Source organism: Parasteatoda tepidariorum, chromosome 6, assembly GCF_043381705.1.
Source record: "Parasteatoda tepidariorum isolate YZ-2023 chromosome 6, CAS_Ptep_4.0, whole genome shotgun sequence".
Classification (NCBI taxonomy): Eukaryota; Metazoa; Arthropoda; class Arachnida; order Araneae; family Theridiidae; genus Parasteatoda; species Parasteatoda tepidariorum.
Window position 1 is genome coordinate 82,602,547 of NC_092209.1, and position 27,564 is coordinate 82,630,110.

Below are 27,564 nucleotides of genomic sequence, written 5' to 3' on the forward strand. Positions count from 1 at the left end.
TTTTGAAATTCTTATTGAAAATTGTTGCACTTGTCAGATATAAAATTGAGCCCTGTTGCTACTACTCATTTGGGAGAGGGGGTAGAAATTGAATACAGCATTGTATTATATATTTCAATAACAATTTGTTTTTGTGACAAATATTAAGTTTTAAGGAATCAAAACAATAATGAATGAGAAGCAATCCTGAAAGTTTGAGAGAGGAACTTGCTAATCAAATATTACTTTCTATCATTAGTCTGGAAAGATATGCATTTTGCTAATATATAACAAATAATTTCATATTTATAATATCCCTTAGTAAATGTTATAAAGCAGATATACCATAATTGAATTAGGTGATTTGTCAATATATAAAATTCAACAATATTATGGGTATAATAATCATTATAGGGATATCACACAATGAAAATTATCACAATGAAACTGGCAAGTCAATTGTAAGCGCAATCGTATCCTCAACTTTCACAAACGATTGCTCAAAAGAATTTGGAATATTTTCTCGTGTGATATAGGAATCAAAGTGACCTGAAATATCAGCAACTGCTACTCACCATTGAGAAAAAATTGCCTATAATTAAGGGCAACACACACTTGGACCAATCAGATCGATTCTTTCTTTCTTTGTGATGATGTAAATAATAAATTGAAAATAGTAAATACAAATGTAAATAATCATGGCAACAACGGAGATGGAGAGGATGACCAGACAAAAATTTCATCGATGAAAACAGAGCAGTTTTAGTGTGCAAATATAACATTTCTTTTTAAATTTGAGCATTAAAAATACTTTATATGATGAGATGGCCATCTCAATGCAGTTGATGTACCATAACAGTAACCTGCACATCATTTTAGTGGCGGTAAGTGCAGTTAACTATTTTCTAGTTAAATATTCTGTGAAAAGTATTTATTCGTTCTAAACTAGTAAAATTAAAACTTATTTTAATCTGTTCCATTCAAAGTTTGATAACTTTCGATAGAGCCGACCAAACTGTGTTGGGATCAGGGAACTGACCTTGCATCAGAAAGGTTCTGGGTTCGAATTCCGGTCAAGGCATGGATGTTCTTTCATTTTCTGTACTATCTGTCCTTACTGAGGGAGCAACGTTGGCCCACCTAATATGGTGCCCCTGAAAGAGTGGCCAACAAATCTGCCCTGTAAATGCCTGAATTGACGAAATGTTAACATAGGTGGGCATTGAAAATAAAAATTAAAGAAACTTTTGATAGAAGTAATTTTTGTATAAATAATAATTTCCTCATGCAAGAAGCTTCATATTAAAATATTGTATTGATTTATTTTTAAATTTTAAGCTTTCTTTTTAATTTTTATTTCTGTTGATTGTAAAATCATGTGTTTGATTATTTGACAAAATGCTTTTTTTCTTCGCTAAATAATTATTTTATTCTTCCCTAAGAATACTTTTAGTTTTTAAAAAACGTTTGAAAAAGTAACAAATTAGAAAACTCAGAAATGATGTGTGTCAAACATTTACCTTACCTCCACAAAGGTACCCCATTTATAATAATTATTTAAAAGTTTTAAATAGCGGTAGTAATCTAATACGTAAGAAGTGATTTAAAAAATAAAAATACAAATACCACAATCCCATTCCTTTTTATTTTCTTATCTTTTTTTTCTTTTCTTTTTTTTTACATTCATGCCCTCTTTGTTTCTGTGTATTATGATTTACATAACTTTTTATTCAAAGTTAACATACATTTAACAATTAATTAATTACTTTTCTAGAATTTGATCAAATATATAAGTTTACTTTACTAATTTTTCAATATAGTTTCATTTTCAATAGAGCAAAAAAATGTTTCAAAAAATGATTTGTTTGTAGTAATTATTCCATACTTCATTAGTGTATCGAATAATCCTGGTATTTTAATTTAAATATTTATTAAAGGTTTAATTTTTAATCTTGAAATTCCAAATTTTATCTTTGATAGAAGATATATTTCAAGATGATAACTTAGAACATGTAGCATTCTGCCAAATGACAGTTAGTAAATGCTGCAAAACATATAACGTGAATAAATTAGCGAAGCTATCTTCAAATAAATTACCTCCTTGACAGACTCCTTTCTCTGAAAAACAAAAGGAAACTTTTGCGTACAATGCACAAAAAAAGAAGAAAAAAACTTCACGTCCTAGGACTCAAACTTAATGGTTCGAGGAGGTGACCTCAAGTATGCTAATTAATTAGTGTTAACGCAAAAACATAGTTTCCTGAATAAACATATTTTTTTCAACAGATTCGGATTTCTGATCATTAAAATTAAGTTTGTACTCCATAAGATTAATTTTGCTTTTTGCGTATTTCGCCATATTTCGAGAACTTTTTCAGCAAATTTTTAAAAAAATACACGTTATTATTAAATTCGTTTAACCAACGATAATTCCTATGCAAAAAATCAATTTTAGTTACTTTTTTTAAGAATAGTTGAGAAAAATTTTTTGAATTGTAAGGTACACAATTTTTTACTTAATTTTAAAATATGTAATTTTGCATCGGAAAGTACAAAATTTGTGCGAATTCGGTCGAATAATCAAATTTTGAGAAATTAAATTTTAGAAAAGATGTATATTTAAAAAAAATTTTTGGCACACTGTACACAGGCATGTGTATTGAATGTGCGCACATAAATACATATCTACATGGTACATAAGTGCAAACGTATTCAATGCACGAAATACGTACATTATGTGTTCAAAAAAAATATGAAAATGTAAATGAAAGTCGACTAGTTTTGAGCACTCAAAAATTCACGTTAAGACTCATTACCGTCTAGCGAGCCCTGAGAATGGCAACGTTTGAAGCTATTAGTGCGCTCATAAGCAAGGGCGGATCCAGAAATTTTTCCTTGGGGGGGAGTCATAAACTCTGATCACCCCCCACAATAAATGTTTTTTTATAAAAAAAAAAAAACAAATATTTAATTATTTTTTTCGAAAAAAAAATTGGGGTTTTTAATGCTAGTCTTCTCATTTATTTTTTTCATAATGAACATTACATAAATAATTCAAGTATTCAACATCTTTAAATAATAAATGTAATGCGCTTTGACAAATCTTGGCTTTGGAAAGAAAAAAAAGACGATTTTTCGGACCTACCTAGATGTATATGCTACCTTAAATAATTTTTAAAATATTTTATTTCTTTTGTAAACTGTTAAAAAAAATTTTTTTTTTTCGATTTGGGGTGGGGGTCATAGGGGTCGTGCCCCCCCCGCTGGATCCGCCATTGCTCATTAGTCTAAAGGACGCATTTTGACTAAAGGAACACAGTTGATAAGTCCCTTTTCAATTAAGGTATTCAAACAAACATTTAAAGCAGAAAAAAGTAATAAAGAGCAATAAAATAAAAGACGTGTGTTTGTAAGACAGCACTTCTTCAGGTGACACACTGCCTGCAAACACGCAGGAACCTTTCCGTTGTCAGTGGAAAAACCAAAACTGAGAGTGCCCCAAGGCCCCATTATGGATAGACAAATAAGCGAAATACATTACAAGAATTGAAAAACACAGAGAAATAATGAACCAGCAAACACTACTTAAAAATGAAACGCCTGCTTAGAAATATAAATATAGTTACAGTTAGATTAACCAAATCAAAACAGTTTTGGTTTTTCCACTGACAACAGAAAGGCTCCTGTGTGTTCCTAGGTAGTGTGTCCCCTGAAGAAGTGCTGTCTTACAAACACACATATCTTTCATTTTATTACTTTTTCCTGCTTTAAATGTTTGTTTGAATATCTAAATTAAAATAAAGCAAATTTGGTTTTAACTGCTTTAGGCTCTTTTCCATTTTGATTTAATGTTCTAATTGTTAATTTACTTTTTCTGTTTTTGTAAATTGGATTAATTCTCTGACTAGGTCCCTTTTCAAGTATATGATAAATTTATTGATGCGCAATTCAAGAATAAAGGGTTCAAACTTTCGACCTCTTTGCCAATTAAATTATTGGAATGAATTCTTTTTTCAGACTTCTGCAAGCTCTCCTTCATTAAAAAATTAAAGTTCGAATGCGGATGGGGGAAGAAAAGATTCCTGTCTAGCCGATTTCGATTTTGTATTTTTAAAGTAGTATCTGCACTATTATTGTTTTTATTAAAGGTCGTGAAAATATGTTCATTAGTTGAAGAGTTATTAAAATGCTCCGTTTTACTACCCGTTTGTAAAATCGATTTTTATACAAATTAATTGCACTCAAGCAGTTAAAAATCTTCGAAAAATATGAATAAAAAAATTGACTCTTAGTTTGACAACACTCTTAGTTTGTTTCAACTGCAGGGATAAAGCTTTTAAAAATTTAAATATCTTTCAAGGATATTGAACTGTAGGTGGGTGGAGTGTGTGATTGATTGATTGATTTGTTCATTTACGTCGCACTAGAGCTGCACAATGGGCTATTGGCGACGGTCTGGGATACATCCCGGAGGATGAACCGAAGACATGCCATCACAATTTTGATCCTCTGCGGAGGGGATGGCACCCCCGCTTCGGTAGCCCGACGACCTGCGCGCGAAGTCGAGCACTTTACGGTAGCACAGTTTAACGAGGACCAATACCGCTCACCCTCGGTCCCTACGCAGGCTGATCCAAGTGGTCACCCACCCGCACACTGACCGCAGCCAGTGATGCTTGACTTCGGTGATCTGTTGGGAACCGTGTCTTAACGATCAGTCCACTGCGGGACGGGTGGAGTGTGTGATCTTTAAGAGAATGCCTTCGTGAGCAAACGACGAAACAAAAACTAAGAACGTCCACTTGCATAAACTGAGTGGCAGCAATTGCGTAAAAATGAAGGAGCAGCAGACTCGCATTGGCTGCCGAAGAAATGACGTAACGATGACGTCTCGAAAGACTTGGAATGATCCACTATGAATTAATTATTCCAAGAAGAGACGGAGGCTCATTGGAATAAAAAGAACATTTAGTGAATCTTGGAATAAGCTGGAGGAGGGAACAGTGCTTCTCGGTATGATCTCGCTAATTTAATGTGCACTTTATTCTTAAGCATTATTCATTATGCTTCTTTCATTTTATACTTGCACTCTTTAATGCAAATCTTTTTATCGTTTGCAATGTTACATTTATGTATTTGGAAATTAGAATGTAAAATCTCGTTAACTTAAGAAGAAACTAACAAAAATTAATCTTCTGCGCAAGTGGTTAAAGGGTTTATTTTATCACTATTTTAAAACATAAAACTTTTGTAAAATATAACGCTTATCACACTCATGATCTTCAAAATGAACAATTGTTGATGACTACTCGTCTTTTCAATTTTTTTTTTTAATAAACTATTTCTATCAATTTTATATCATTTTAAATTAATTTGTTAGAATTTATTTGATATTAAAGGATGTATTATTGTCAATTAGGGCTAATATGAGACGTGTTTAAAGTTTTATTGAAAACAAAATGATGTCATTGATGATTTTTTCCAACTATTTCTGAATATTAAATGTCCTAAAATTCGAAAACTATATGTCCTAAAAAAGTGAAACTATGAAATTAATCATAATATTAATAAAATTTTTAAAAAAACGTATTAGCCTTACGAATCTAACTTATGAAACATGCCATTAGCTTCAAATGATTCCTAAAAATGCAAAGCATCGAGCTTTAATCTTTTGTTTTTCTTCAACCTATAGAATGCTATTAGCATTTAAAGTTATTTTCTTGAAATGGTGCCCCAAAGAGATAGAGTGAATTTTCTTATAATTTTATGCGTTTTATTGTATTTTTTAGCAGTTGACGAAATTTAACTGTCATAAAATTCTTAAAAGTTCGAAGAATACGTTGATCTAAAGCAGTAAACAATACATTTTAAAGCAAAAAATAAGCCTTAAAAAAATTACTTTGCTTAATGGCTGAATTACTTTACGCTGTTCAAGAGCTAAAAACAGCATAACCAAGTAAATGAGTATTTACGTTAAAATTACAGTTGGTAATTAAAATGGATTTTCGCTTGAAATCAGTCTTTTTTTTTTTTCTTTCTTTTTTAAATTTTTTAAACCTAGACGAAAGATTTTTTGCTATTAAAAACTTTTTTTTCCTTAATATTGAAACCCAGGAATTGAGACTTAACTGATTTAAATCTTAAATATGTGTATTCAAATATATAATGTATGTACGCATTGGCTTCTTATCTGACTGAGATCACTTCGTATTTACTTAAGTTGGGTTGAATTTAAATAATACATTGCAACTTAAAGACGCAGATTTTGTTTCACTAGCAATTGCAATGGTATATTTTTTTCTTAGTCACAATAACAACTTTTTCTTACTGTTTTCATCATCTAAAAATAAATAAATAAAAAAAAATTTAAAAAATTTATTTTATTTTAGTTAAGTAGTATTTTTCAGTAGAGAACGACAGAATATTGCACTTTTTGGTAGAGTCTCTTAACAATTACTGCACTACAAGGCAAACCGCAACACAAGAGTAATTAAAATAAACATGGAATTAATTATTATCTTTAACACTTGTTCAAGCCACAACATACGTACACATCTATCAGCTCATCTTCTACCTATCGGTTATAAGAGCAGTTTGTTGGCGACTTTTGCACCCACACAAACATTAATATCCATGAGTACAAATTTTCAAAATTATATCGTCGCATTGTCAAAATTATATGGCGATATTTTCTCCCAGCTAAGCTAATTTGTATTACCTTTAAATTTGTAGCAATATTTTTGTTACCTAAATAAGATGTATAACATTATCGTATTCAATAATTATACCTTTGTATAATATTCACGATATGGTCATATTTGATAACAACTATATATATTTTATTTTATTTTATAACGTCGTTGAACAGCCGACCCAGTTTTTTGAGTTTATGACTACCAATGTTCAACTCTGTAGCCTTGTAATTTCGACCCCAATCCAGAAGACAAGGGAACTCCTGGATCAAGTATTGGAAGAAATTTTGCCTTCGTGGAGGGCTTTTTGATGGAACTAACCCGTATTTGTGTTACATGGAGAAGAAAACCACGAAAACTTTCCACGGTTAGCCTGACGGCAAGGGGACTCCAACTAGTAGGTCCGAACGTAAAATATTACTCTAAAACAGAGATAAAAGTATTATTTAGCTTCTCAATGTGCTACAAATATAAAAAAATAATGCAGCTGAATATTGAGAATTGTTCATTGTTAGTGGATGAAATAGTATACTATTTCTTCCACTAACATTTATCTCCAGCATTCTTTTGAAACTATTCCAAAATTCTTTAAACGATCGATTCAATATGCAAGTCATTTTTTTTTTTTTTTGAAAGAAACATTTTGTAATGCCGGAACACTTGGAATGTTTCCAAATATTCTAGGGCGCCATTTAATGCTGCGATCGTTATTTAGTCAGTTTAGGTTAAGTGTTCTCTTCTAAACATTCATTATATTATTTTCTGTCGCAAGTTTAGGAAGGTGGGAGAATCTTGTCAAACATAAAATATTTAAAATAATAAAACGATAAATTTGATAATGCACCTCAACTGTCTAAGAACGGAAGACCGAAGTGGAAGAAACTAATTTTAAAGAAAAAATATCAAATTATTTTTAAACAGTTTATAATTTCAATCTAGTTATTTCGAAAAATATCACAATCACATTTTATGAATTAACGAATCATAAAACGATAATCAAAACTAAAAATCGCTTGTTGCATACACGAAATGAATACTAATTTTCATAATAAAAGGCTGTTTAATATGAATATTCAAAATATCTCTTAGTTAATTCGGTAAACTTGTTTCTTAATGCAGATTTTATCTAATATAATCATGAAATTATTTCTTATATGACCTGTTGAGAAATATATTCACAAAGCAATTCTTTTGATATTTGTAATCGTAATCAAAATTAAACCTGTTAATGCAGATAATTTTATCTGTGTGTTATTCTGGCTTAGAAACTTTGGTGATTTTTATTTTTTATGAAAGTGGATTTTTTATTCGATTTTGTTTTTTATTTATTTATTATAATATATAAATATATATATATATTTTTTAATTTCATGTCTGTTAATCCATGCCGGCGGCTGTTCTCAAATTCGATTGGTTAGTAAAATTGACAAAAATTCTGATTACATCATTTAAAAAAAATTGCAATTAAACAGAGTGGTTGAAAACTGAGCACTCAAGCCCGTTGAAAAATGGTTGAATTTAAGATAAATTTTATTTGCCAATAAAAATTCTTGCAGTGATTAGGAAATAGATGAAACCTGCATTGCCATTAGTTTCAGTCGATGTTTTAGTGCTTCTAGTGCTAGACGAAATTTCGATTGCTAGATCCCACTATAGTGCTTTTAGACACGAAAGGGGATAAAAACGTTGTAAGATGTGCAAACAAGAGGGACTTTTTTCTTTCTTTTTGTACAAGACGCTTTTATTATAAATTCAGAACATAGTTACTAAGAAGCATAACATGCCTAAACAAACAAGCAAATAGTAACGATGCTATGGCGTGCATAAAATTCAAGGATAATCTCGGCAATAAATCACGCTTCCACTGTCGGATATGGAATTAAGAGCTCGCATTTACAATGCTTGCTATTTCATCATTTGTTGACATTCAATAAACATGACGACTGGCGTATAATTAAAATGTTTCCATAGAAAAATATTGTCAAAACAGTGACATTTTTTTTCCAATGATGAACAAAAATAGTTATAATACTATCGTTTGAGCGATGTATAGATTTCTCATTTCGGTCCAAAGCAGCTATAATATGAAACATTTGTCGTAAGTGGCTGTTCAAATATTAAGCATGTTTTTTCATTTTTTTTATTAGCAAAATTAAGCAAATCACTAACATTTCCCATGATTACAGTCCTTACCTTTCCTGATTTTTGCTTTTACTTTTGCAATCACATTTCGCGAATAAACTCTAACAAAAGAAGTAACTTTGTGAAAAATAAAATTTACTTTTAATTTAACTTCATAAAACTTTCAAAAGAATATTCCTCAGCAATCTTTTGTGTTTGCTTTTCTTGTTAAAAACTCTTGAATTTTAAAAATTTTTACCTCCGAATTAAATTTTTAATCCATATTTGAAATTTTTCCATGTGTATTATTTTATTAGGAAAATTAAGAAAATATGAGGATTTTAATATCGTAAGTAAGCATTATCCCTCACCCATTACGTGCTTACGTTATTTTAAGTTGTGAAAACAAATTTTCGTTGAATAAACAGAATTTTTTTCCCTCCTTTGACGATTCGAATTTTTGAACCTTAAAATAAAACCTAAAAAATATGGTTCCATATAAGTATTTAAGTGAATCAAAATGTATTTGGACATATTTAGTATGTTTGTACAACATAATATAGCAATTGCACGTTGACTATAAATATCGAATAACTATACAAAAATAATAATTTTCTACAGTTATTCGATATTTATAATCAACGGGCGGTAAAAACTGGATACCTCAATTGTGTTGAAATTATTTCTGTTTTTTAGCAGAAACTATGAAATACTCTTTGCTTGTCAAGAAGGACCGACCATTTTGGCGTGTTGTTGATTATTCACGGATTTCGTGTAGATAAGTTTGTTTTGCTAAGTTAATGCTCTAATGTTCGTTTGTTTTTTTAACTAGCCTTATTCATTGGTCAATACAGTTTCAAAAATTGTTTTTTGTCCATCTTATTATACGTTTAAGAAAATTGATACTTTAAAAAGCAGAAAGAATTTAGTTTAATAATTGCCCTATTCTGTTACGTTTCGAAAATCTCTGGGTTCGGGTACTTCTCGGGTTCGGGTTAGGGTTCGGGTACTACTTACTCAGTTTTGCCCCACCCCCTTGGTGTGTGTCGAAGATTATTTCAGAAGCATTATATTGTTTATAATTTAATTTGAATTTTAAACAATCATGCTTTAACTTTCGCTCGAAAGGGGAAAAAAAATTTGTTACTAAGTCCAATAAAGTAAGAAAAATTTAACTTGCAAATGGATAACATTAAAATAAAATCGTTTTCGTTAACCCTTTAATGGGCCCTTTATTTCTAGTAAAGGTAAATTAAAGTATTTTTGGAATTGAAATTGTTTTACGAACTGTAATTGATATTAAGAAAAAAAAACTCATTTAGTTTATAAAAATGCCATTTTTTTGGTGGTAAATATATTTAACATGGCCTATTAGGAACTTACTGACTTTTATTTTTCTTTATTTATAAAATAAATTCCTTAAATGCTACAAACTTCAAAAGGAATTATGTATTTTCTTTTATACGTTTTTTAAAAGTGACAAATGGTTACCAATTTTATTCAAACTCACTTCAAGAAAGCTGAAGTTATTGAAAAATGGAGACCTAAATTAAAAGTGGTAAAACGTGGTGGTAATTATACTTACCACGGCCTTCAAAAGGGTTAAATGAAATAAATTAACAGAACTTTAATTTATGGTGATCTGTTTGGTGTACGTTTTAAGTTTTTTCAAATGAAATTCATTACCATACCATCATAGGTATTTTTGCAGGTAGATAAAACAATAACCAGAAAAATAGAAAATGTTATTCAGCGTCTTTTTTTCCCGGAAAATTTGGAGAAAAAAGCAAATGTTTTAATTTTTCGTTTTATTGTTGGTTTTTACTTGTTCTTGATTTTTTTTTCTGCTGGCAATTTTTTTCTCCGTTGATTGTTGTTTTTAAAAAATTTGAGGTGGTAAATAATCTGTCGATGATATGCTGACATATGTATATGGCATAAATACTATGACACGTATAAATGATACATATGACATATATATGATATGATGATCCCTCTGCCGTGTTGGATAATTTACGTTACCTTCTGCTTCACACTACCCTAAAATAATGGAAGAGGCACTTTCAATTTTTAACTTTTCATAAATTTTCAAACTTTTTCATAAATTTCTCAAGATATACTTAGATTATTTTGTATTTTTTCAGGTATTTAGTTCATGCAAGTTTTCTTACTGAGCAATAAAATGTAAAACTTTCAGAGATTTGAGGGATCGATAATAAATTACGATATGAAGCAAGTATTTTTAAACACCCTATGCCAAAAAATCGAGCAATAAGCTTGTAACTTGTATCAATTACTTTGGTTGTCATTTTCAATAAGTGCATGAAAGTTCGTAAATATAGTTTAAATATTTATGTAGATATAGACATTTTTATAAAAAAACTAATTTTTTCGTCTTATGCTTTATTACTATAAGTTTAAAAATATTCAGTAAAATTTAACAATATTGTTGGAGTAATTTAAAATTATTGAAAAAATTATTATTTTAAAATTTAAAAAAAAAATCTTTTTTAAAGCTGTTGCTCGATAAGAATATTTAAGCTAGTTTTTTTTTACACTGCGCATACCCGTGAAAATTTAGGAAAGATAAAAAAGAAAGTGTATCGTATATGACAATTAAAGAAAAATGTCTGATTTGAATATCCTAAGAAATTAAAAAAGTTTCAAGCAATTTTCTAAGTAGTTTTTGTACTTTTTAAAAGAAAGCTTTAATTGATAAGGGGTTTTACACAAATTGTATTATGAGATAAAATTTAATAAATAATAATCATCCGTACACGCAAATGTGCTGTATAAGGAAAGAAAATCTGTGAACGAAAACACACATTTATGGGGGAAGATCCCCCCCCCCCGCATTACCAGGGTCAATCTAATCAATCTTGTTTAATTATACAAAATATAATTTGTGAAAAAACCCTAATCGTTTTTCGCTTTTTTCAAAAAGTACATAGAAAATAGCTTGAAACTTTTTAAATTTGCAAGATATTCAAATTTCATTTTTTTTTATTAGTTGCCAAATAAGATTCACTACAAAATTTCGGAGAAAAAAAATTATTTATGTGTTTTATTTATTTTTTTTTTCTTTTTTTTTTTTTTTTTTTTTTTTTTCTTTTTTTTTTTGCACATGCGGAGTAAAAAAGAGCTTCTTAAAAAATTCACATCTTGCGCAGTTCTTAATGAATTGTTTTAAAATTTTAATTTGTGAATAATTTTAAATTTCCCCCAAAAATATCGCAAAATTTTATTGAAAGTTTTAATGCACTGTGAAACCTGCTAAGTTGACCACCCTTGTAAATTGGATATCTGCATAAGTTGACCTCAATTATCAAGAACGGAATTTTTTCTATATAAAGAAGCTAACTTGACCACCTGTCTATCTTGTATGTTGACCACTGAAATAAGTCAATTTTGTCTAGGAGTATTATGAAATTCTATTCTAAGTTGACCAGGAAAAAAAATTCAAAAAATGTTCTGTCTTTTGCAGTATTTGTTAAAATTTCACTTGTTTGGTGAAACAGTGTAAAAAGCTAATCTAAACCCTTTTGTGAGTTGACCATCTGGGGAAACTGTAGGGGGTCAGCTTTTGACCATTTCTTTCATTCATTCATTGAAAACAGGTGTGTTAGTTGAAAAGTTCCTCTTCCAGTTTTTTAAAATTTCTTAAATGTAGAGCAACATGATATAGGAATCGAAAAAGAGAACAATGACCCACCCCCTCTATAAGTTGCCCACTTGTCTAAGTTGACCACTAAAGCAATGCACCACAACTGGTCTACTTACACAAGTTTTACTGTATTAGCAAAAAAATGAATTTCTTATAAAAATGTCTATATCACCAGAAATATTAAAGCTAGATTTACGAAATTCTATGCAGTTATTGCAAATATTAACCAAAGTAATTGATACTGAAGCCCTGGATAGAATAAGTAGCGACACGCCTCCATCTTGGTGACTGCAATTCATATAACATATCGAGTGCTACTGCGTCAGTGTTCAAACTAGTCAACAAAATGGCGACTCTTTAACCATGTGACCGACGACAGCCAATTAATATCGAAAGAGGTAAGAAGGTCGCAAGGAAAAGAGTGACGCTACTTAAACTAGTTTATTGCTTGATTTTCTAAAATACTTGTTTTCTTCCGTAATTTACTGTCAATCCCTCAAACCTCCGAAAGCGCTAACCCTTATTAAGTTATGAAATAGTCCTCTTGTAAAATTTAAAAAAAAATGTCCAAAGCTGGAATTGTCTCTTCCATTATTGTAGGGTAGTGGAAAGAAATTTCAACACAGTGATTACACTGCCTAATTTTTTTTATTTATTTATTATTATTTTTTCATATAACAGTAAGCTATGAGTGAAGGAGGAAGAAACGTCATATTTTCTTTCATCACCCCATCTACTCGGCATCACCATAAGAGATCCCTCATAAAAGCTCTTCAGAGGCACAAATGGTTCGAAGAAGGAGATCTACTGGACACTATGGAAAAAGGAGGTCACTCTTACTTTATTTTTCATTATTTATTTTAACGTTGCCCACCATCGTTCGAAATTGTAGATTTTTACACAGTTTATCAATAAAATAAACCTGCTCCCTTCCACATTATTGGATTTTTTGTTTAAAAAAATGGATTGGACGAGCACCTCAATGGGTGCTCGTTACAACCGAGTGTTTCTTAGTAATATATAAAATGATATACAGTCGCTTATAAGGAGCGCTAAGGGATCTCAATAGGTGCTCGTTACAACCGAGTGTTTCTTAGTAATGTATAAAATGATACACAGTCGCTTATAAGCAGCGCGAAGGGATCTCAATAGGTGCTCGTTACAACCGAGTGCTCTTAAAAAACGGCTTTCTAATGAAAGCATATTTTACTTTCTTTGGAGTATAGAGCATACCAATTTTATATTTTATTTCTGTATCATACAAAAGAAGTTAGTTAAATTTCTCGTTAAAACCAGGCTTCCCGGAGAGAAAAGTGCTAAAATTTTTGCCTTGTGATCGGATAGTAAAATTATTCCAGATAATATGTGACACAGATAAAACTATTCCAGATTATATGTGGCACAGGATCGTTAGTACTTATCGGTTATAGGCACATTTCTGGTATACACAAATCACCGATAATACACATCAGAGGTGTATCTAATAGGATAATATCGTGATCATTAACAACAACAATGAATATCGAAAACGATAGTGCTATGATCATTATTGATAACTTTAATTACCGACTGCGATAATATCTTGATCATTGTCAATAACATAACGTACCATAATGGTAATATCGCGAATATTAAGCTGAACGATAATTATTCCAAGTGATATTATGCATGGTCCGATAAGTATACTAAATTAAAATAATTATTATAGCCGTATAGTTATTCTTGTGTTATAAGAATTCTCATGTCTGAAAAGTATGGGAACTGTGAAATATCTCGAAAAATATGCATCTCACTGAAAATCTCAATTGATTGATTGATTTGTTCTTTTAAGTCACACTAGAACTGCACAATGGGCTATTGGCGACGGTCTGGAAACATCCCTGAGGATGATCCGAAGACATGCCATCACAATTTTGATCCTCGGCAGAGGGGATGGCACCCAGCTTCGGTAGCCCGACGACCTGCACGCGAAGTCGAGCACTTTACGGTAGAACAGTTTAACGAGGATCAATACCGCACACCCTTGGTCCCTACGCAGACTGATCCAAGTGGTCACCCACCCGCACACTGACCGCAGCCAGTGATGCTTGACTACGGTGATCTGCTGGGAACCGTGTCTTAACGATCAGTCCACTGCAGGACTGAAAATCTCAAAGTATACTGGTGAAATATTTTCAATCGATGCATTCAGTGATACCAAACTCACTCCTTTAAGGGGTTGAGGGGAGGAAAACTTTAAAGCTTTTAATAAGAATCCCAATTTTTTTTCCTTCCAGATATGAATTCTCCAGAAAAAAAGGACGCTAATATGACTTACACGCCGGTGCTGCGGCTACTCAGGAAACAGAGCGGTCGCCTCCCAACTAGGTAACCTGGCTCGAATCCCGGTGTCGTTATAAATTCTTCCGCAATGTAGACGTAAAATTTACTCAGTGGTGTCAAGATAACGGGTCAGAATCTTCTAGTTGACTGGCAAACCGTGGGAGAATTTCATGTTTTTTCTTCTCATGTAACGGAAGCGAGGCTTAATTCCATAAAAATGTCCTCTATAAAGGCTACTTGGACAAATATTTTTTGTTTATAGTAAGAACTCCCCTATCCATTCGTCTGGACCCGTGGTGGTGACTATTGCAACGAGGTATAACTATTTCAAGTAGGGGTGTGGGGTTATTGTTTAGGACAGATTTTGTCTCGGGTCGAATCATATTCTTCGGTCTATTGTGTTAGCCATAGAGTGAAGAGAAGCTGCCCTCCGTGAAAAGCGCTATTCTTGTTTCCATAACAGCAGACTACCTCAGACGTTGGGGCGGCGGGAGTTCTTACCGTAGACAAACTATACCTCCTAGAAGAGAGAAGGCTTCCGCAGTCCGAAGTAACGAACATAAACTGTGCAGTGAGGGACAGATAAGAAAGGTGTCTCTACGCTCGGGCTACTAAAGGATCAGATTTCTCGTTGTTTTAACCCGTGCGGTTTTCTCTCTTGCAGGAGGTGTTGGTTTGTCACGATCTAAGAGTTCCCCTGTCTTCTGGGTTGGCTACACAGTTGAACAATTTCACAGTTGAACATCACAATTTTGATCCTCTACTAAGGAGATGGCTCCCTTGCTCTGGTAACCGGGTAACCTGAGCGCAAAGTCGAGTATTTCACGGTAGAACAGTTTAACGAAAACCGATATCGCTTTCCCTCGGTCCCTGCGTAGACTGATCAAAGTGGCCACCCACCCGCTTCCTGACTGTAGCCAGTGATGCTTGACTTCGGTATTCTATTGGGAACCGTGTCTTTACGATCAGTGCACTGCGGGACCATATTAAAGTAAAATGGTAAACATCATTCCATGCGGAGATATTTCATTGATTCCATGTAGTAAGGCTTCGAATTTATATTGGTTCTGGTTTTATTTTTTGTCAATACATTCTTCATTATAATTTATGTTTTCAGTTTTGTACCCCCTTATTCATTATGCCAAAATTTGCCCGAATGTAAATAAACCTCCAATGTCGCTTCAAGATCCTTCAGCTCTCGGCCAGGAGTATCATCTACAACAGGGTAAATTTATTTTTTGTTTTTTAATCTTTCTTTGTATAGGGCAAAACTAACAGCCGCCGCAAGGCGACTAAATATGCCCAAGTCAAAATTTTTGATAGTTTTCCATTGATGGACCAACATAGTCTTGATGGTAACCGTCAATAATTCGATTTGATGGTAACCAACATAAGTAACCATCACCTCGATGTGAGAATTCAAACTGATTTATGATGGTCCAACATAAGAATATCAACTTGTTTTGATGGTTTGTTCATGTTGAACCATCACGAATTTCCATCATAGTTTCTTAGAAATCAAATGTTGGAGCGATCAAGAACAACCATCATCCCAATGTAGGAATTCGGACTGGTTTATGATGGTCCCACGTAAAAAGAAACAGATTGTTTTAATGGTATATCCTGAGAACCAACAGGAATTCCCATTAAACCATCATGGAAATGTATACATAGTTGGAACCAACACAGATCATTATTGGTCATCGAGAGTAAAACTTCTCTTGATGGTTAACCATCATAGTATTAAAGTAGCATTTTCCATCATGGAATGATGGATGTTTGTTGGCATATCAAAAACCATGAACACGTAATCGTAATGGAAAATGTTGGATGATGGTTACTATCAAATGATGTCGGACCATCATGAATCGGACTGAGACCACTATAAGCCATTAAAATGTTTTAATGGGACCATCAAGAAATTTGACTTGGGTAAAAAATGATGATTAAAAAATGTTTTATTAATCGCAACCGATCACCACGTTTCTCGTCGAAAATCCACCCCATGTGCAACCTTTCGTGTTATTTATCACACGGAAAAGCTGTTTTCATCCCTAAAACGCTCCTTTTCTCCCTTCTAATGTTTTACCCTGGTTCAAACTTTCACGGGGACTGAATTTAGATGTTGTTGTCGAAGGCCATTAAGGAAAGGGGTGCGATTGTTCTTGTTTTCCAGTGGCGCCATCTATCGCCAACTTCTGCCACACTCATACATCACACCCGCTTATAGGGCTAACCCATTCATACCTCCACAGATCATAATTTTGACCTGAACCAGAGAACAATGAATCTCCAATTCAGTACCCCCAGAGGTATAATTTGCTGTATGGACATGGGGGACTTTGTAACCCGAGAGATTTCACGTGTACCAGTCACCGTTTACTACACGGGGTGTCTTCGGCCAGCTGGATTTGAACTCCCCTTCTCATGAACGAGAGTCCAGCTCCCTGCCAACCCGCTATCCCGGCCCCACTGAATTTAGATATGAGATGTTTATTTCCTTTTTTAAAAAATGTATACAGCAATAGTATTTAATAGTACTGTAACTAGCATAATTACCTCATTATGAATACAATTATTATTTTAGTTTTATTTCGTAATGAATAAATTTTATGCCTGTGAATAAGCATTAATTTTTTGATGCATACTGATTCAAAAACTCAAACCCTAAATTTTATTTGTTGAAAACAATATATATGTTACAGTTATAGTGTATAATTCAGATATTTCACAAAATAACTAGGTGTTTCTTGAAATAACTAGACAAATCAGTTAGACAGAAGTATACAACAGATGAAAAATTTCGTACTTTACCCAGTTATTCTATGAAATAACTAATGATAGACCGTTAAATTGAAAAATAAGCAATTTCAAGGATATTTTATAAATTAATTGATCCTAAATAGATAAAATCTATCGAAAAGTACATTTTATCCCTATTGCGGATAATTAGTTGATAAATAATAAGGAAAAGCGGATAATTTATGATATTATTTAACAGTTGCTCATATTAATAACTACGTCGAAAAGCAACGGAATGAAGCGAACACACACGTCACTCCAAAGCAGTTATAAAAGGTTCAAAATTGACTAAAAGCAGCTAGAACCGGTTCAAAGGATTTTAAAGGGGGCCGTATTTCATACTTTAGCAATCAAATAATCGTTATTCTATTAAATACCTAGCTAAATCGTAGAATTTGAAAATACTTTAACTGACTTGGCCAGTTATTTCATTAAATGCTTAGTTAATACTATGAAATAACGAATTTCACACTTGAACGGTAACTTTTACAATACTTTACCTACTTGGGGAGGTCAGAATTTTTCTTCCCCTTCATTTTAGAAATTAACTCTGTAGTGTTTACTATATTTTTAGAAATGTCTCAAAATAAATGCTTTACATTAATATTATCAAATGGTTTAAAATTTTCATTTTTGGAAGAAAAAAAATGTTATTACTTGCTCTGCCGGTAATTTTTTTTTTATTTGGTCCTTTATTCCTTTATGCAACTACTGAACAAATTTTTTTTTTTCCATTTTAATTCTGATTTCGCGGGGAAAAAAGTTTTAAAGCTCTTATGGGTTCTTCAAATTCTAAAAGGCGACTTAAAAGTGTTTTTAAAGCCCTTAAAATGTGCCAATTTCCCCTTTCTTTTTTTTCCTTCAGACTTTCAATTTCTTAAAATATCTATTTGACACCTACAAAAGAATGCAGCAAAAGTCAAATCATAATAACTCTAAGCAAATGTACAAAATAAATTTTGAAACAGCAATAAAAAAAGATAAAATGAAGTGCAATATCAGTTTTCGACGCCCTTAATAACAATACATGTTTAATTGTAAGCCTTCGGGAAGGAAAATGAAGGGTGTTTTTTAGAAGTGAACGACGCGTATCTTAATAGCAAAAGAGTTTTTCTTGCGTAATGAAGAAGATCACTCAGCCGATGGTCGCCCACACATTTGATTTATAATGATACATGTTTCATAATGATGATTTAGAATAGTCAGTGTTGTTATACGCGTCTAAAATACTTAAACGTGATTAAAATTTAGTTCCAAATTTAATAATTTCTCAAATTCTCTATTCATTCATACTGAAACCATGCTTTACAATATAATGATATATTGGCAATCGAAATGGGCTACAGGTGGAGTAGAGCAGAACTCTCTGATGATGGCAACACTTCGCACGATTTCACCATTAGCGTGTGGAGAGTCATAGGAGAAGGAAGTTCTTCAGTTTCTGTCTTGATTTTCATATACTAGATTAAAATCTTCTAAGTTAGGAAACTATATGGAACTGAAAACTACATTAAACATAGTTCTAAAAGGAAATTTAAAAAAAATAATTTTATTAATTAAAAACGGAAAATATTAAGAAAAGGAAAAATATCGTAGTACATTCCTATAAAACTGAAAACAGGGAAGGGCCAATGGCATGAAACCAGTCTTCTCCCCAGATGGCGTATTCGAATGTTGCGATCGCCTATAGTAATCTGTTGACAGATTTTTGCTCTTCATTAAGCAACACTCTTACCAATTTTTGGTGCTCAATCCTATGTTTGATTTGGGAAGTGTTCCGAATTAGTTTTGCTTCATTTATAGTTGGATTATTTATTTGTTCATCCAAATGAGGTTAATATATGTTGCATCTCTCACCAGGTTTGTACGCGGAGGTCAAGTTTTCGAGTCCCATCGCTGCCAAAAAAGAAGAACCTCAGGAAGAAGTGCCACGCAAAGCCTGCATTTTCATGGGCTTCAAGAGCCTGGACAGCTACTTCAGTGAGGTACTGGAAGAAAGCTGGAAAGACTGGACCGGAGCTCGTCTGGTTTACATGAACCTCTCTGATGAATTCGGCCTGTCGAGGATTTCTTTTTACAGGAGGGTGGCGCCCAGCGACGAGACAGACTTATTCATGTACATAGTCATGGTGGAATGTGACTCTGTGAACACTCAGAACCGGATGCAGCTCCTGGACTTTGTGCAGAGGTTGAGGGTGGAGAGGATGATGGGATACCTGTCCGTGTACAGGGTGGAGAGGCTGCTTCCTTCCACTGCAAATGTCATTAACGGTCTCCTGACAGAGGCCGTCGTTGATAGTTCAGGAAAGGTGAACATATGACAGCTGGAACAGGTTCTTGAACTTATCACTGCGAAAGTGGAACAGCGGGATTGAGTCTATTCACACAATTTCTCAACTGCGTGTGATTTACGCATCCGACGAAGAACCTGATCGGTGAGCTTCCGTGGACGGTCATACTTTCACCAATCGAATTCTTCCTCAATGACTATCAGATGTGCGCAAAAAGCATGCAGTGCGAATGGCCTTAACATGCCTCCGGTTGAAGGGTATTTTTTTCCCTAACGCAATGGTTTCCGACTTTTTTAATTGTGTGGATCAGCAATTTTGTAACTTTGAGGCCTAAAAACTATAACAGTAAAAAATGCAATAACAAATAGACACCTATTAGGGATGGTTGACCATGTAAAACTAAGCTCATAGGACGCTGTTGGTTGGTTAAAATTCACCGTAAAACTTCCGAGTAACTACTTCCGACTGATTTTTACGCCTAAAATGCTTGAAAAAAAACGCACTATCCAATATTATTGTACTTGTAGTGTTTCTAATATAACGCGTTCATTCACTTTAATTTTCAACGAAACAAACGTGTTGTTGTTGTAGTTCATTAACGTCGCACTAGAACTGCAAAATGGGCTATAGTCTCAGAAACATCCCTGAGGATGATCCGAAGACATACCATCATAATTTTGATCCTTTGCAGAGGGGATGGTACCCCCGCTTCAGTAGCCCTATGACCTGCGTGTGAAGTCGAGCATTTTATGGTAGAACAGTTTAACGAGAAGACAATACCGCACACCCTAGGTCCCTACGCATGCTGATCAAAGTGTCACCCACCAGCACACTGACAGCAGCCAGTGATGCTTGACTTCGGTGATCTGATGGGAACCGTGTCTTAACGATCAGTCCACTGCGGGACTGAATGAAACAAACAAAAAATGAATTCAGAAGATTCCGCAAGCTTGGTTATGATGCTGCCCAAAGAATAACAAACGGTGCTATTTTACACAAATATAGCCAAATAAGGGATAACACTCAAAACATGACTATAACCTTACACTTTATTTATACTGCGATATTAATTTTGTTAAATTTATTTTAGGCTCACGACCTCTTAGAATTTATAATTTACAGAAAACTTTTGAATGGTAAAATTTCACGTTAATTTGAACAAAAATCGCAACTATAAAACTTTCTGGAATATTCAGACTGTTTACACATCGCCTCGTAAGTATGACATAAGCGGAGGGATTCATCGGAAGTTTTCTAAATTTCTTCTGGTTTTAGTTTGTTACTGTTTATATTCAGTCAACCATATTGATAGAATGAATATAACAGGGCCGAAAATCAACAGCTGTCCGTTAGTCCAAGACGATTAAAATGTAAATCAAACCACCTTAAAATTACTTCTGGTAATCCCATGAGCCACCAAACGATTTAGGGAGTATGTTATGCTGTTTTATTTTCAGGTATCGCTAAAAAAAGAACATTTCAACAGAATTGTGAGCATTACGCATTACTTTTCCATTTAAATTTCCTTTGCTAACGTTTTATAATATATATGGAAACGGATAAGTGAAAATGTATATGTGTTAGAAATATTTTTAGTTGCTTGCCCTTTGTTTCTTTAATTCTACCCCTGACACATATAATGTCTACATATGTCAGTAATTAGTTAAATATACCATTCAAGAGAATTAAAAGGTATGTTTTAATAAAGAAAATAATTTCTATGGCCCAGTACCGCGCTACTTGTGAACTACGAGACACCGCACGTGAGCATCTTATGTTAACCACTGCTTTAACGTCTTTTTTTTACCATCATGACAGAAGATTGGCGGCCACGGCTGTTTTAATATCAACATATTCTATCGATCTTTCAGACAACAATAACTTTTTCCTCACCATCTACTATGTGTTCTGCCTCTCTTTCGTTCGAAAAAAGTTATTTTCTTTAATTGGATTCTCATTGTCATATTTCTCTTACCTGAAAGATTTTAATTACCTTCACTATATTTGGTTCTCTAAATTTGCCTTGTCGCACCTAACCTTATTGTGACCTTATCATAGTTCTCTTTTTATCCGCGCCAGTGAGCTGTGGCTTTATGCATGCGTGATTAGTTCCTCTTACATGTAGTTTCTTAATATACGCGTCTAAGGCTGTGAAATGTGAATTCTTTCTAAACCCGCTTGTGGAACGAGGCTATCTTCAACAGACATAATGTAAACCGAGCCTTAACCTAACCACAATGAACCTTCTCCTTAATGCAAAGGGCCCTTTGCATTAGGGAAAATGCATTATTTATGGGCACAATAGCAGAGGATCTTCTTGAAATGGGAATGCACCAACTCTCTTCCCAACCAATGTTGGGATTGGGGCGAATTTATTTAATCTTTGCTGGTTGGTAGGTACTTTATTTAAGTCACACTAGAGCTGCACAATGGGCTATTGGCGACGGTCTGGGAAACATCCATGAGGATGATCCGAAAGCATACCTTCGCAACATTGATCCACTGCAGAGGGAATGGCTCCTTTGCTTTGATAGCCCGAGCATCTGCACGTGAAGTCGAGCACTTTACGGTAGAACGAGGACCGATACTGTGCACCCTCGGTGCATACGCAGGCTGATCAAAGTGGTCACCCACCCTCTTACTGACAGCAGCCAGTGATGTTTGACTTCGGTGTTCTACTGGGAACCGCGTCTTTACGATCAGTCCACTGCGGGACTTTAATTGCTGGTCTGTACTGCTTAATAAGATAGAATTCATTTATTTATATCATTTATGTTGATTATATTTAATAACACATTTAGAGAAAGAACGAAATTTTGGTTGGCAGCGCACGTACCTGGATCAGGCGAAATAACTGCCTTTGCTTTTTACGCACTGAATCTTAGTACTACTAAATCTGAATTTAATGTTTTCCATGTAAATAGTTTCTCTGGCTTCGTTCCCCGTATTAGTAGTTATGCATTCGAAGTGCTAGATTTTTTTCCAATATTCTTCTCTCTGAAGTCGAAAGCTTGCAATTTTACCCATCTTTCCACTTGATCCTATGGTAAATATCCTCAACACAAACTCAATAAGGTTTCTAACTTTCACATTAATGAACGCACGGGCTAGGACGATTAGATTAGATTTAAGTCCATTTAAAATGTTGGAAGAAGTATATACAATCTTCCAATATCACATCCTTCCAACTGCTACGGAATTTCCGTAGTTTCAGAAAATATTTTTCCTTGTGTAGGCACAAGTTTTTCGTTATTATAATTAATTAGACTTAAAAGAAGTTTGTCCAAAACAACATATTTATAATTCAAACGCATATATATCTATAAGGTAAAATTGACTAATGGCCATGTTTAAATTCTTGTAAAAGTTTCCATTCGTTTTAAAATACTATTGCTGGAAAAAGATATTTTTATAAGAATATCAAATATTTAAGTGCGTGCAATTTGATTTCGTGGCACTTTAATGAAATATTAAATTATATACAGCACAGACAAATAAATATCTAAGCAACCGGCCGAAAATCTCTGGGGATATTATCTTCAAAATAATTTAAGGTCTTGGAACATGCCTGAGTTAACAAGATGAAAAGAACTAGTAGCAAACGGCTTAAGCAATGAAGTACGTAGATGGATGCTCGTACCTAAAATAGCGTGCTACTTAACTGAAAACTTATTTAGGGGTTGAAGAATGAATAAATTTTTTGAAACACTGTCCACAGTTGATGAATCTAGTAAATATGGATCTCAACTTTTGTGACGAATTTTACCCTTCAGCACACTGTAAAGTTGCCTTTCCTTCACATCTATTGACTTCTGTCTTCTTGCTTGTTAAACTCTGAAAAAATTGTATTGATCAACTTGTACTTTGACACTTTTCGCACTCATTCAAACACTTCTGTGTCTTTTAAAGTTAAGAGGACGCCATACCGGGGAAGAAAATTTTTGTAGCAAATTCTCTTTTTTTCTTCATTTCTAATTTAAAATGAGTTCAGACAAACCTAGAGTAAGCCACGAAGTTTCAAATACTGAAAAGGAAATTTTAAAATATACAAATGAAAATAAATTATGAAATAACAACTTAGGATTACGCAACGGATAAGTTCTCTTCTAGTAATTTATTTGCATTTTAATATTCTGAATTTTTTTACACCAATCAGGGGTGATTGTGAGCCAAAGTCAAAATTCCGGAAAATTTATTGAGTTAAAAAAAAAAAAGGCTTAAATTGAAAAACATTGAAACAAGGTTTTTTTTCCTTTTTCTCAATATTTCTTAGTTTACTTAAAATATATTTAAAATTTTACACATACCAATACCATTTACACATACCTATGATGACCTGGAGAAGTAATTAAAATTTACAAATATGTCTTTCTTTCTTGAGTTTATGATTATAACAACTATTTACTGACATAAAAGTGAATATTAATCATGAATATAAGCTTATAAAGTATCTCTCTGGCTCTCCCTGACAAACAAATAAAATGAACTGTGTTTTTAAGTTCCACCTTTGAAAATTTGATTTCCGGAAACTTCTGTGATCAATGATTTTTTGAAAAGCCTGAACCTTCGTTCTCCGGAAACTTCCGGATCACTGTTAGCAAAAATTCCGGATATCCGGATTTTTTCCGGAGCACAATCAGCCCTGCAGCAATTGAAATTTTATGACTTACTCTAGGTTTGCCTGAACTTACTTTTCCTTTCTTTTAAATTAATAATGAAGGAGAAAGAGAATTAGTGACGAATATTTTCTTCGAAGGTATGGCGTCCTTTTAAGGACCAATCGTATTTTTATTATACCTTGAAAAGTTGAATTTTACCATTTTTATAAAATAAACGCCCTTTTCGTTTTGCATTTTTCTTCCAAATCTATTGTTCGTATTTATTAAAAAGCACAAGATGTTATCTTCTGTTAAAGAAACAGCAGTATCGAAAAATAGAGTTTCGTTACTTTAATTACATTGAAAATATAATTCATTTGAAAAGTTGATACATTACACTGTGGGCCAGAAGACTATGATCTTTGACCAAAAGTAAAAAATTAATTTTCAACTAAAATATGTGTAGACAGTTTTAATATATCCCAAATTAAGTATTCATAATCATTCCAAACATTATAATTAACTTTTTGGACGGACGAGAGTACAATTTAATGAAAAATATGTTAACAAAAATTATTTTAAATGTAACTTTTATTTCAGAAATATATATAGGAATTTCACCTTACTGTTATATTTTTATCAGAGTAATTAATCTGAAATTATAGTACAATTTTTCAATTTGTTGGATTAGTTAATACTCCTGACAAACTTACAGTTTATATCTTATCATTTGACATTTTACAATGTTTGAATGACTTATGAAAATTAGTTCCAAAAAGTTACACGAGGTAAATAGCTAAACTTTTTTTTTTGTTGTCTTCTTCTTTCGAAAAAACCTGCCCCATTTTGCTTAGGTGAACTAAATATACCGAAAAACAAAAATTATGTTTTTTTTCATGTTTTTGCGTTATTTTGTAATTATTTCTAATTATTTTGTAATATTACTTCGGAAATATAATTTGCTTTTCATTTTTAATATAAAATTGCGAAAATTATTATATTTCCATTTCGTTTTTTTGGGTATTTTTAGTGTATTTCAAAATTTCAACTATGAATTCAATTTACCCGCACATAAAAACCCCTAAATACAAATGTTATCGAAATACTAATTTTGGCTACGAAACCTTGGATGCTGGTCCACTGTGCATTATTAAAACTATTTCTTCCACCCTCAAAAACAATTTTAAAAGGGGTAACTCATATTTTGCAAAAACAGCCATAGACAGATATGAAAAATCATTAATTCATCAATATCATTATAAATGTCTGCAAAATGTAAGACAATTACCTAAAAGAATAATTCTCTATCCCTCCTGAATGTGTTTTTTCCACATTATTTCAGGCTGTACTAAATTTCTCTTTCAGTAATTTCCTTTCGATTTCACGGAAAGGTAGATTACCTTTTTTTTTTTAAATTTTTACCCTCGAAAAATTAAAGTGCCTTTCCAAACCAAATCTATTTTTTCTAGATATCTATCTCTAACACACTTCGAGAAAAGTAAACATAAATCTTTAACCCCTTTCCTGCTCAGTGGTAGGAAATTACTACATAATTTTTTTAGTTTACTGCAAGTACTTAGTTACAAATGTAGTTTACACACTTCAATGGTTGTGAATAAAAAAAATTGGCTTACATTAAATATAAGGGAATAATTAAATATTTATTCGTGTTTATGTGAGCTAGTTTGTTAATTCAAAAAAAAAAAAATTTTTTTTTTCTTCACATTTTTCATTTAACCTTCAACTCTTTACGCATTTTTCAACACTGAATATTTTATTAAAGAAATGCGAAATTATCAAATACTTGCAATTTTGTTAAGTGTTTAATGTTCTTTTGTTTTCCACTAAGAAATTAGGTGCATCAAAAATATGTTCCCTTCCTTTGAAATAAAATTTTTGAGTGATTAAGTACATCCATGATGGCTCCCTCGAAGATTAGTACTCATCAAATTGGAAAAATTAGTTCCGTTAGAGCAGTGTTTCTTTTCTAAATTAACATTGAAAATAGTTGCCAGGAATCGCTACAAAATGTTTTTTCGTATCGCACTATTTACTACACTAGTTTTTTTTTTTTAAAAAGTACTAACTAAGTAAAGTACTACACTTACAAACGACGGAAAAAAAGTAGCGACTACAGTAGTATAGCAACTTCAGACCACTGTTTCTGCTTTGATTTATTGAAAGTGTACGCTAAATGGAGTTTAAAGAAAAGTAAGTAAATGTTAGAGCAGTACCGAAAGATAATCCAAATCTTCTTTATTAAAAAAATGAATTCTCTTACTCGCTCCCAGATATGTTTTTTTTTTTTTAATTTGAGAAGCAGAATAAAAGCACTTGTCTTAATAATAGGAATAAAAAATATTTTCCTAAAAAGAAAACAAAAACATTTCATGCTTATAGCATTTAAATCCAGCTCAGTTAAAAAAGTGATATAAATAAAAATGTGTGTAACTAAATAAAACTCATATAAATGAAATTTTGAAATATTTACTCTTAAATTTGGCTCAATTACTCAATTAAATGAAATACCAGTCACGTACGGTGTGCCAAAAAAAAGAAAGAAAGAAAACGGACCACCCTGAATAACTTTTGATCTTATGATCAGATTCAAGTTATAGGACTTAATATTCATAGCTCGAGGGAGGTGACCGCAAATATGCTTATTAATAAGTACAGGCGTTATTTTAAGTTACGAAATCATGCCCCAAAACGTATTATCTCTGAATTAACATACATTTTTCCTGAAGGATTCTGACTTCTGACCCCCAAAATATAGGGGGTAGCTGTAATATCATAACTAGAGCCCGGATTTTGATGACCTAAAAAATCTCAATTAATGCCCTTAAAAAGTGCAAAAAATGCCCTTATGAACTGCAAAAAATGCCCTTAAAAGTGCAAAAAAAAGTCCTTAAAATGCGAAAATTACGCTAAAAATGCCTTATGACATGACTTAAATAGAAGTAAAAATATTGAACTAAAACAATGTTTTACTCTTTAAAATTATTATGAGTCGTTTCAAAAAATATAAAGCAATGCAATACTTGTTCTACGTTCATTAAAGTTTGACAAATATGTTTTATATCCTAAAATAACAA

The 27,564-nt window shown here is 32.5% G+C and overlaps 1 protein-coding gene across 2 annotated transcripts; it reads left to right on the plus strand.

Moving 5' to 3' along the window:
* The first annotated feature begins 4,842 nt into the window (after positions 1–4,842).
* LOC107449994 (uncharacterized) lies at positions 4,843–24,723 on the plus strand. Of its 2 annotated transcripts, none has more exons than XM_016065694.4 (4): positions 4,843–4,992; positions 13,138–13,285; positions 15,896–16,003; positions 19,441–24,723. In XM_016065694.4, exons 2-4 carry the CDS (start codon positions 13,144–13,146, stop codon positions 19,899–19,901), a joined length of 711 nt encoding a protein of 236 aa, XP_015921180.1. In that variant the 5' UTR covers positions 4,843–4,992; positions 13,138–13,143; the 3' UTR covers positions 19,902–24,723. The 2 variants fall into 2 exon arrangements, with proteins under 2 accessions (XP_015921180.1, XP_071038899.1); XM_071182798.1 differs by lacking the exon at positions 4,843–4,992 and adding an exon at positions 8,478–8,769.
* Positions 24,724–27,564: the final 2,841 nt, after the last annotated feature.

Excerpts from the sequence above, each read along its gene's own strand:
- LOC107449994 (XM_016065694.4), top strand. The coding sequence starts at position 13,144 with ATGAGTGAAGGAGGAAGAAACGTCATATTTTCTTTCATCACCCCATCT. Across the intron at positions 13,286-15,895 it reads GGACACTATGGAAAAAGGAG|TTTTGTACCCCCTTATTCAT; the intron begins GTCACTCTTACT and ends TTATGTTTTCAG. Across the intron at positions 16,004-19,440 it reads GGAGTATCATCTACAACAGG|GTTTGTACGCGGAGGTCAAG; the intron begins GTAAATTTATTT and ends ATCTCTCACCAG.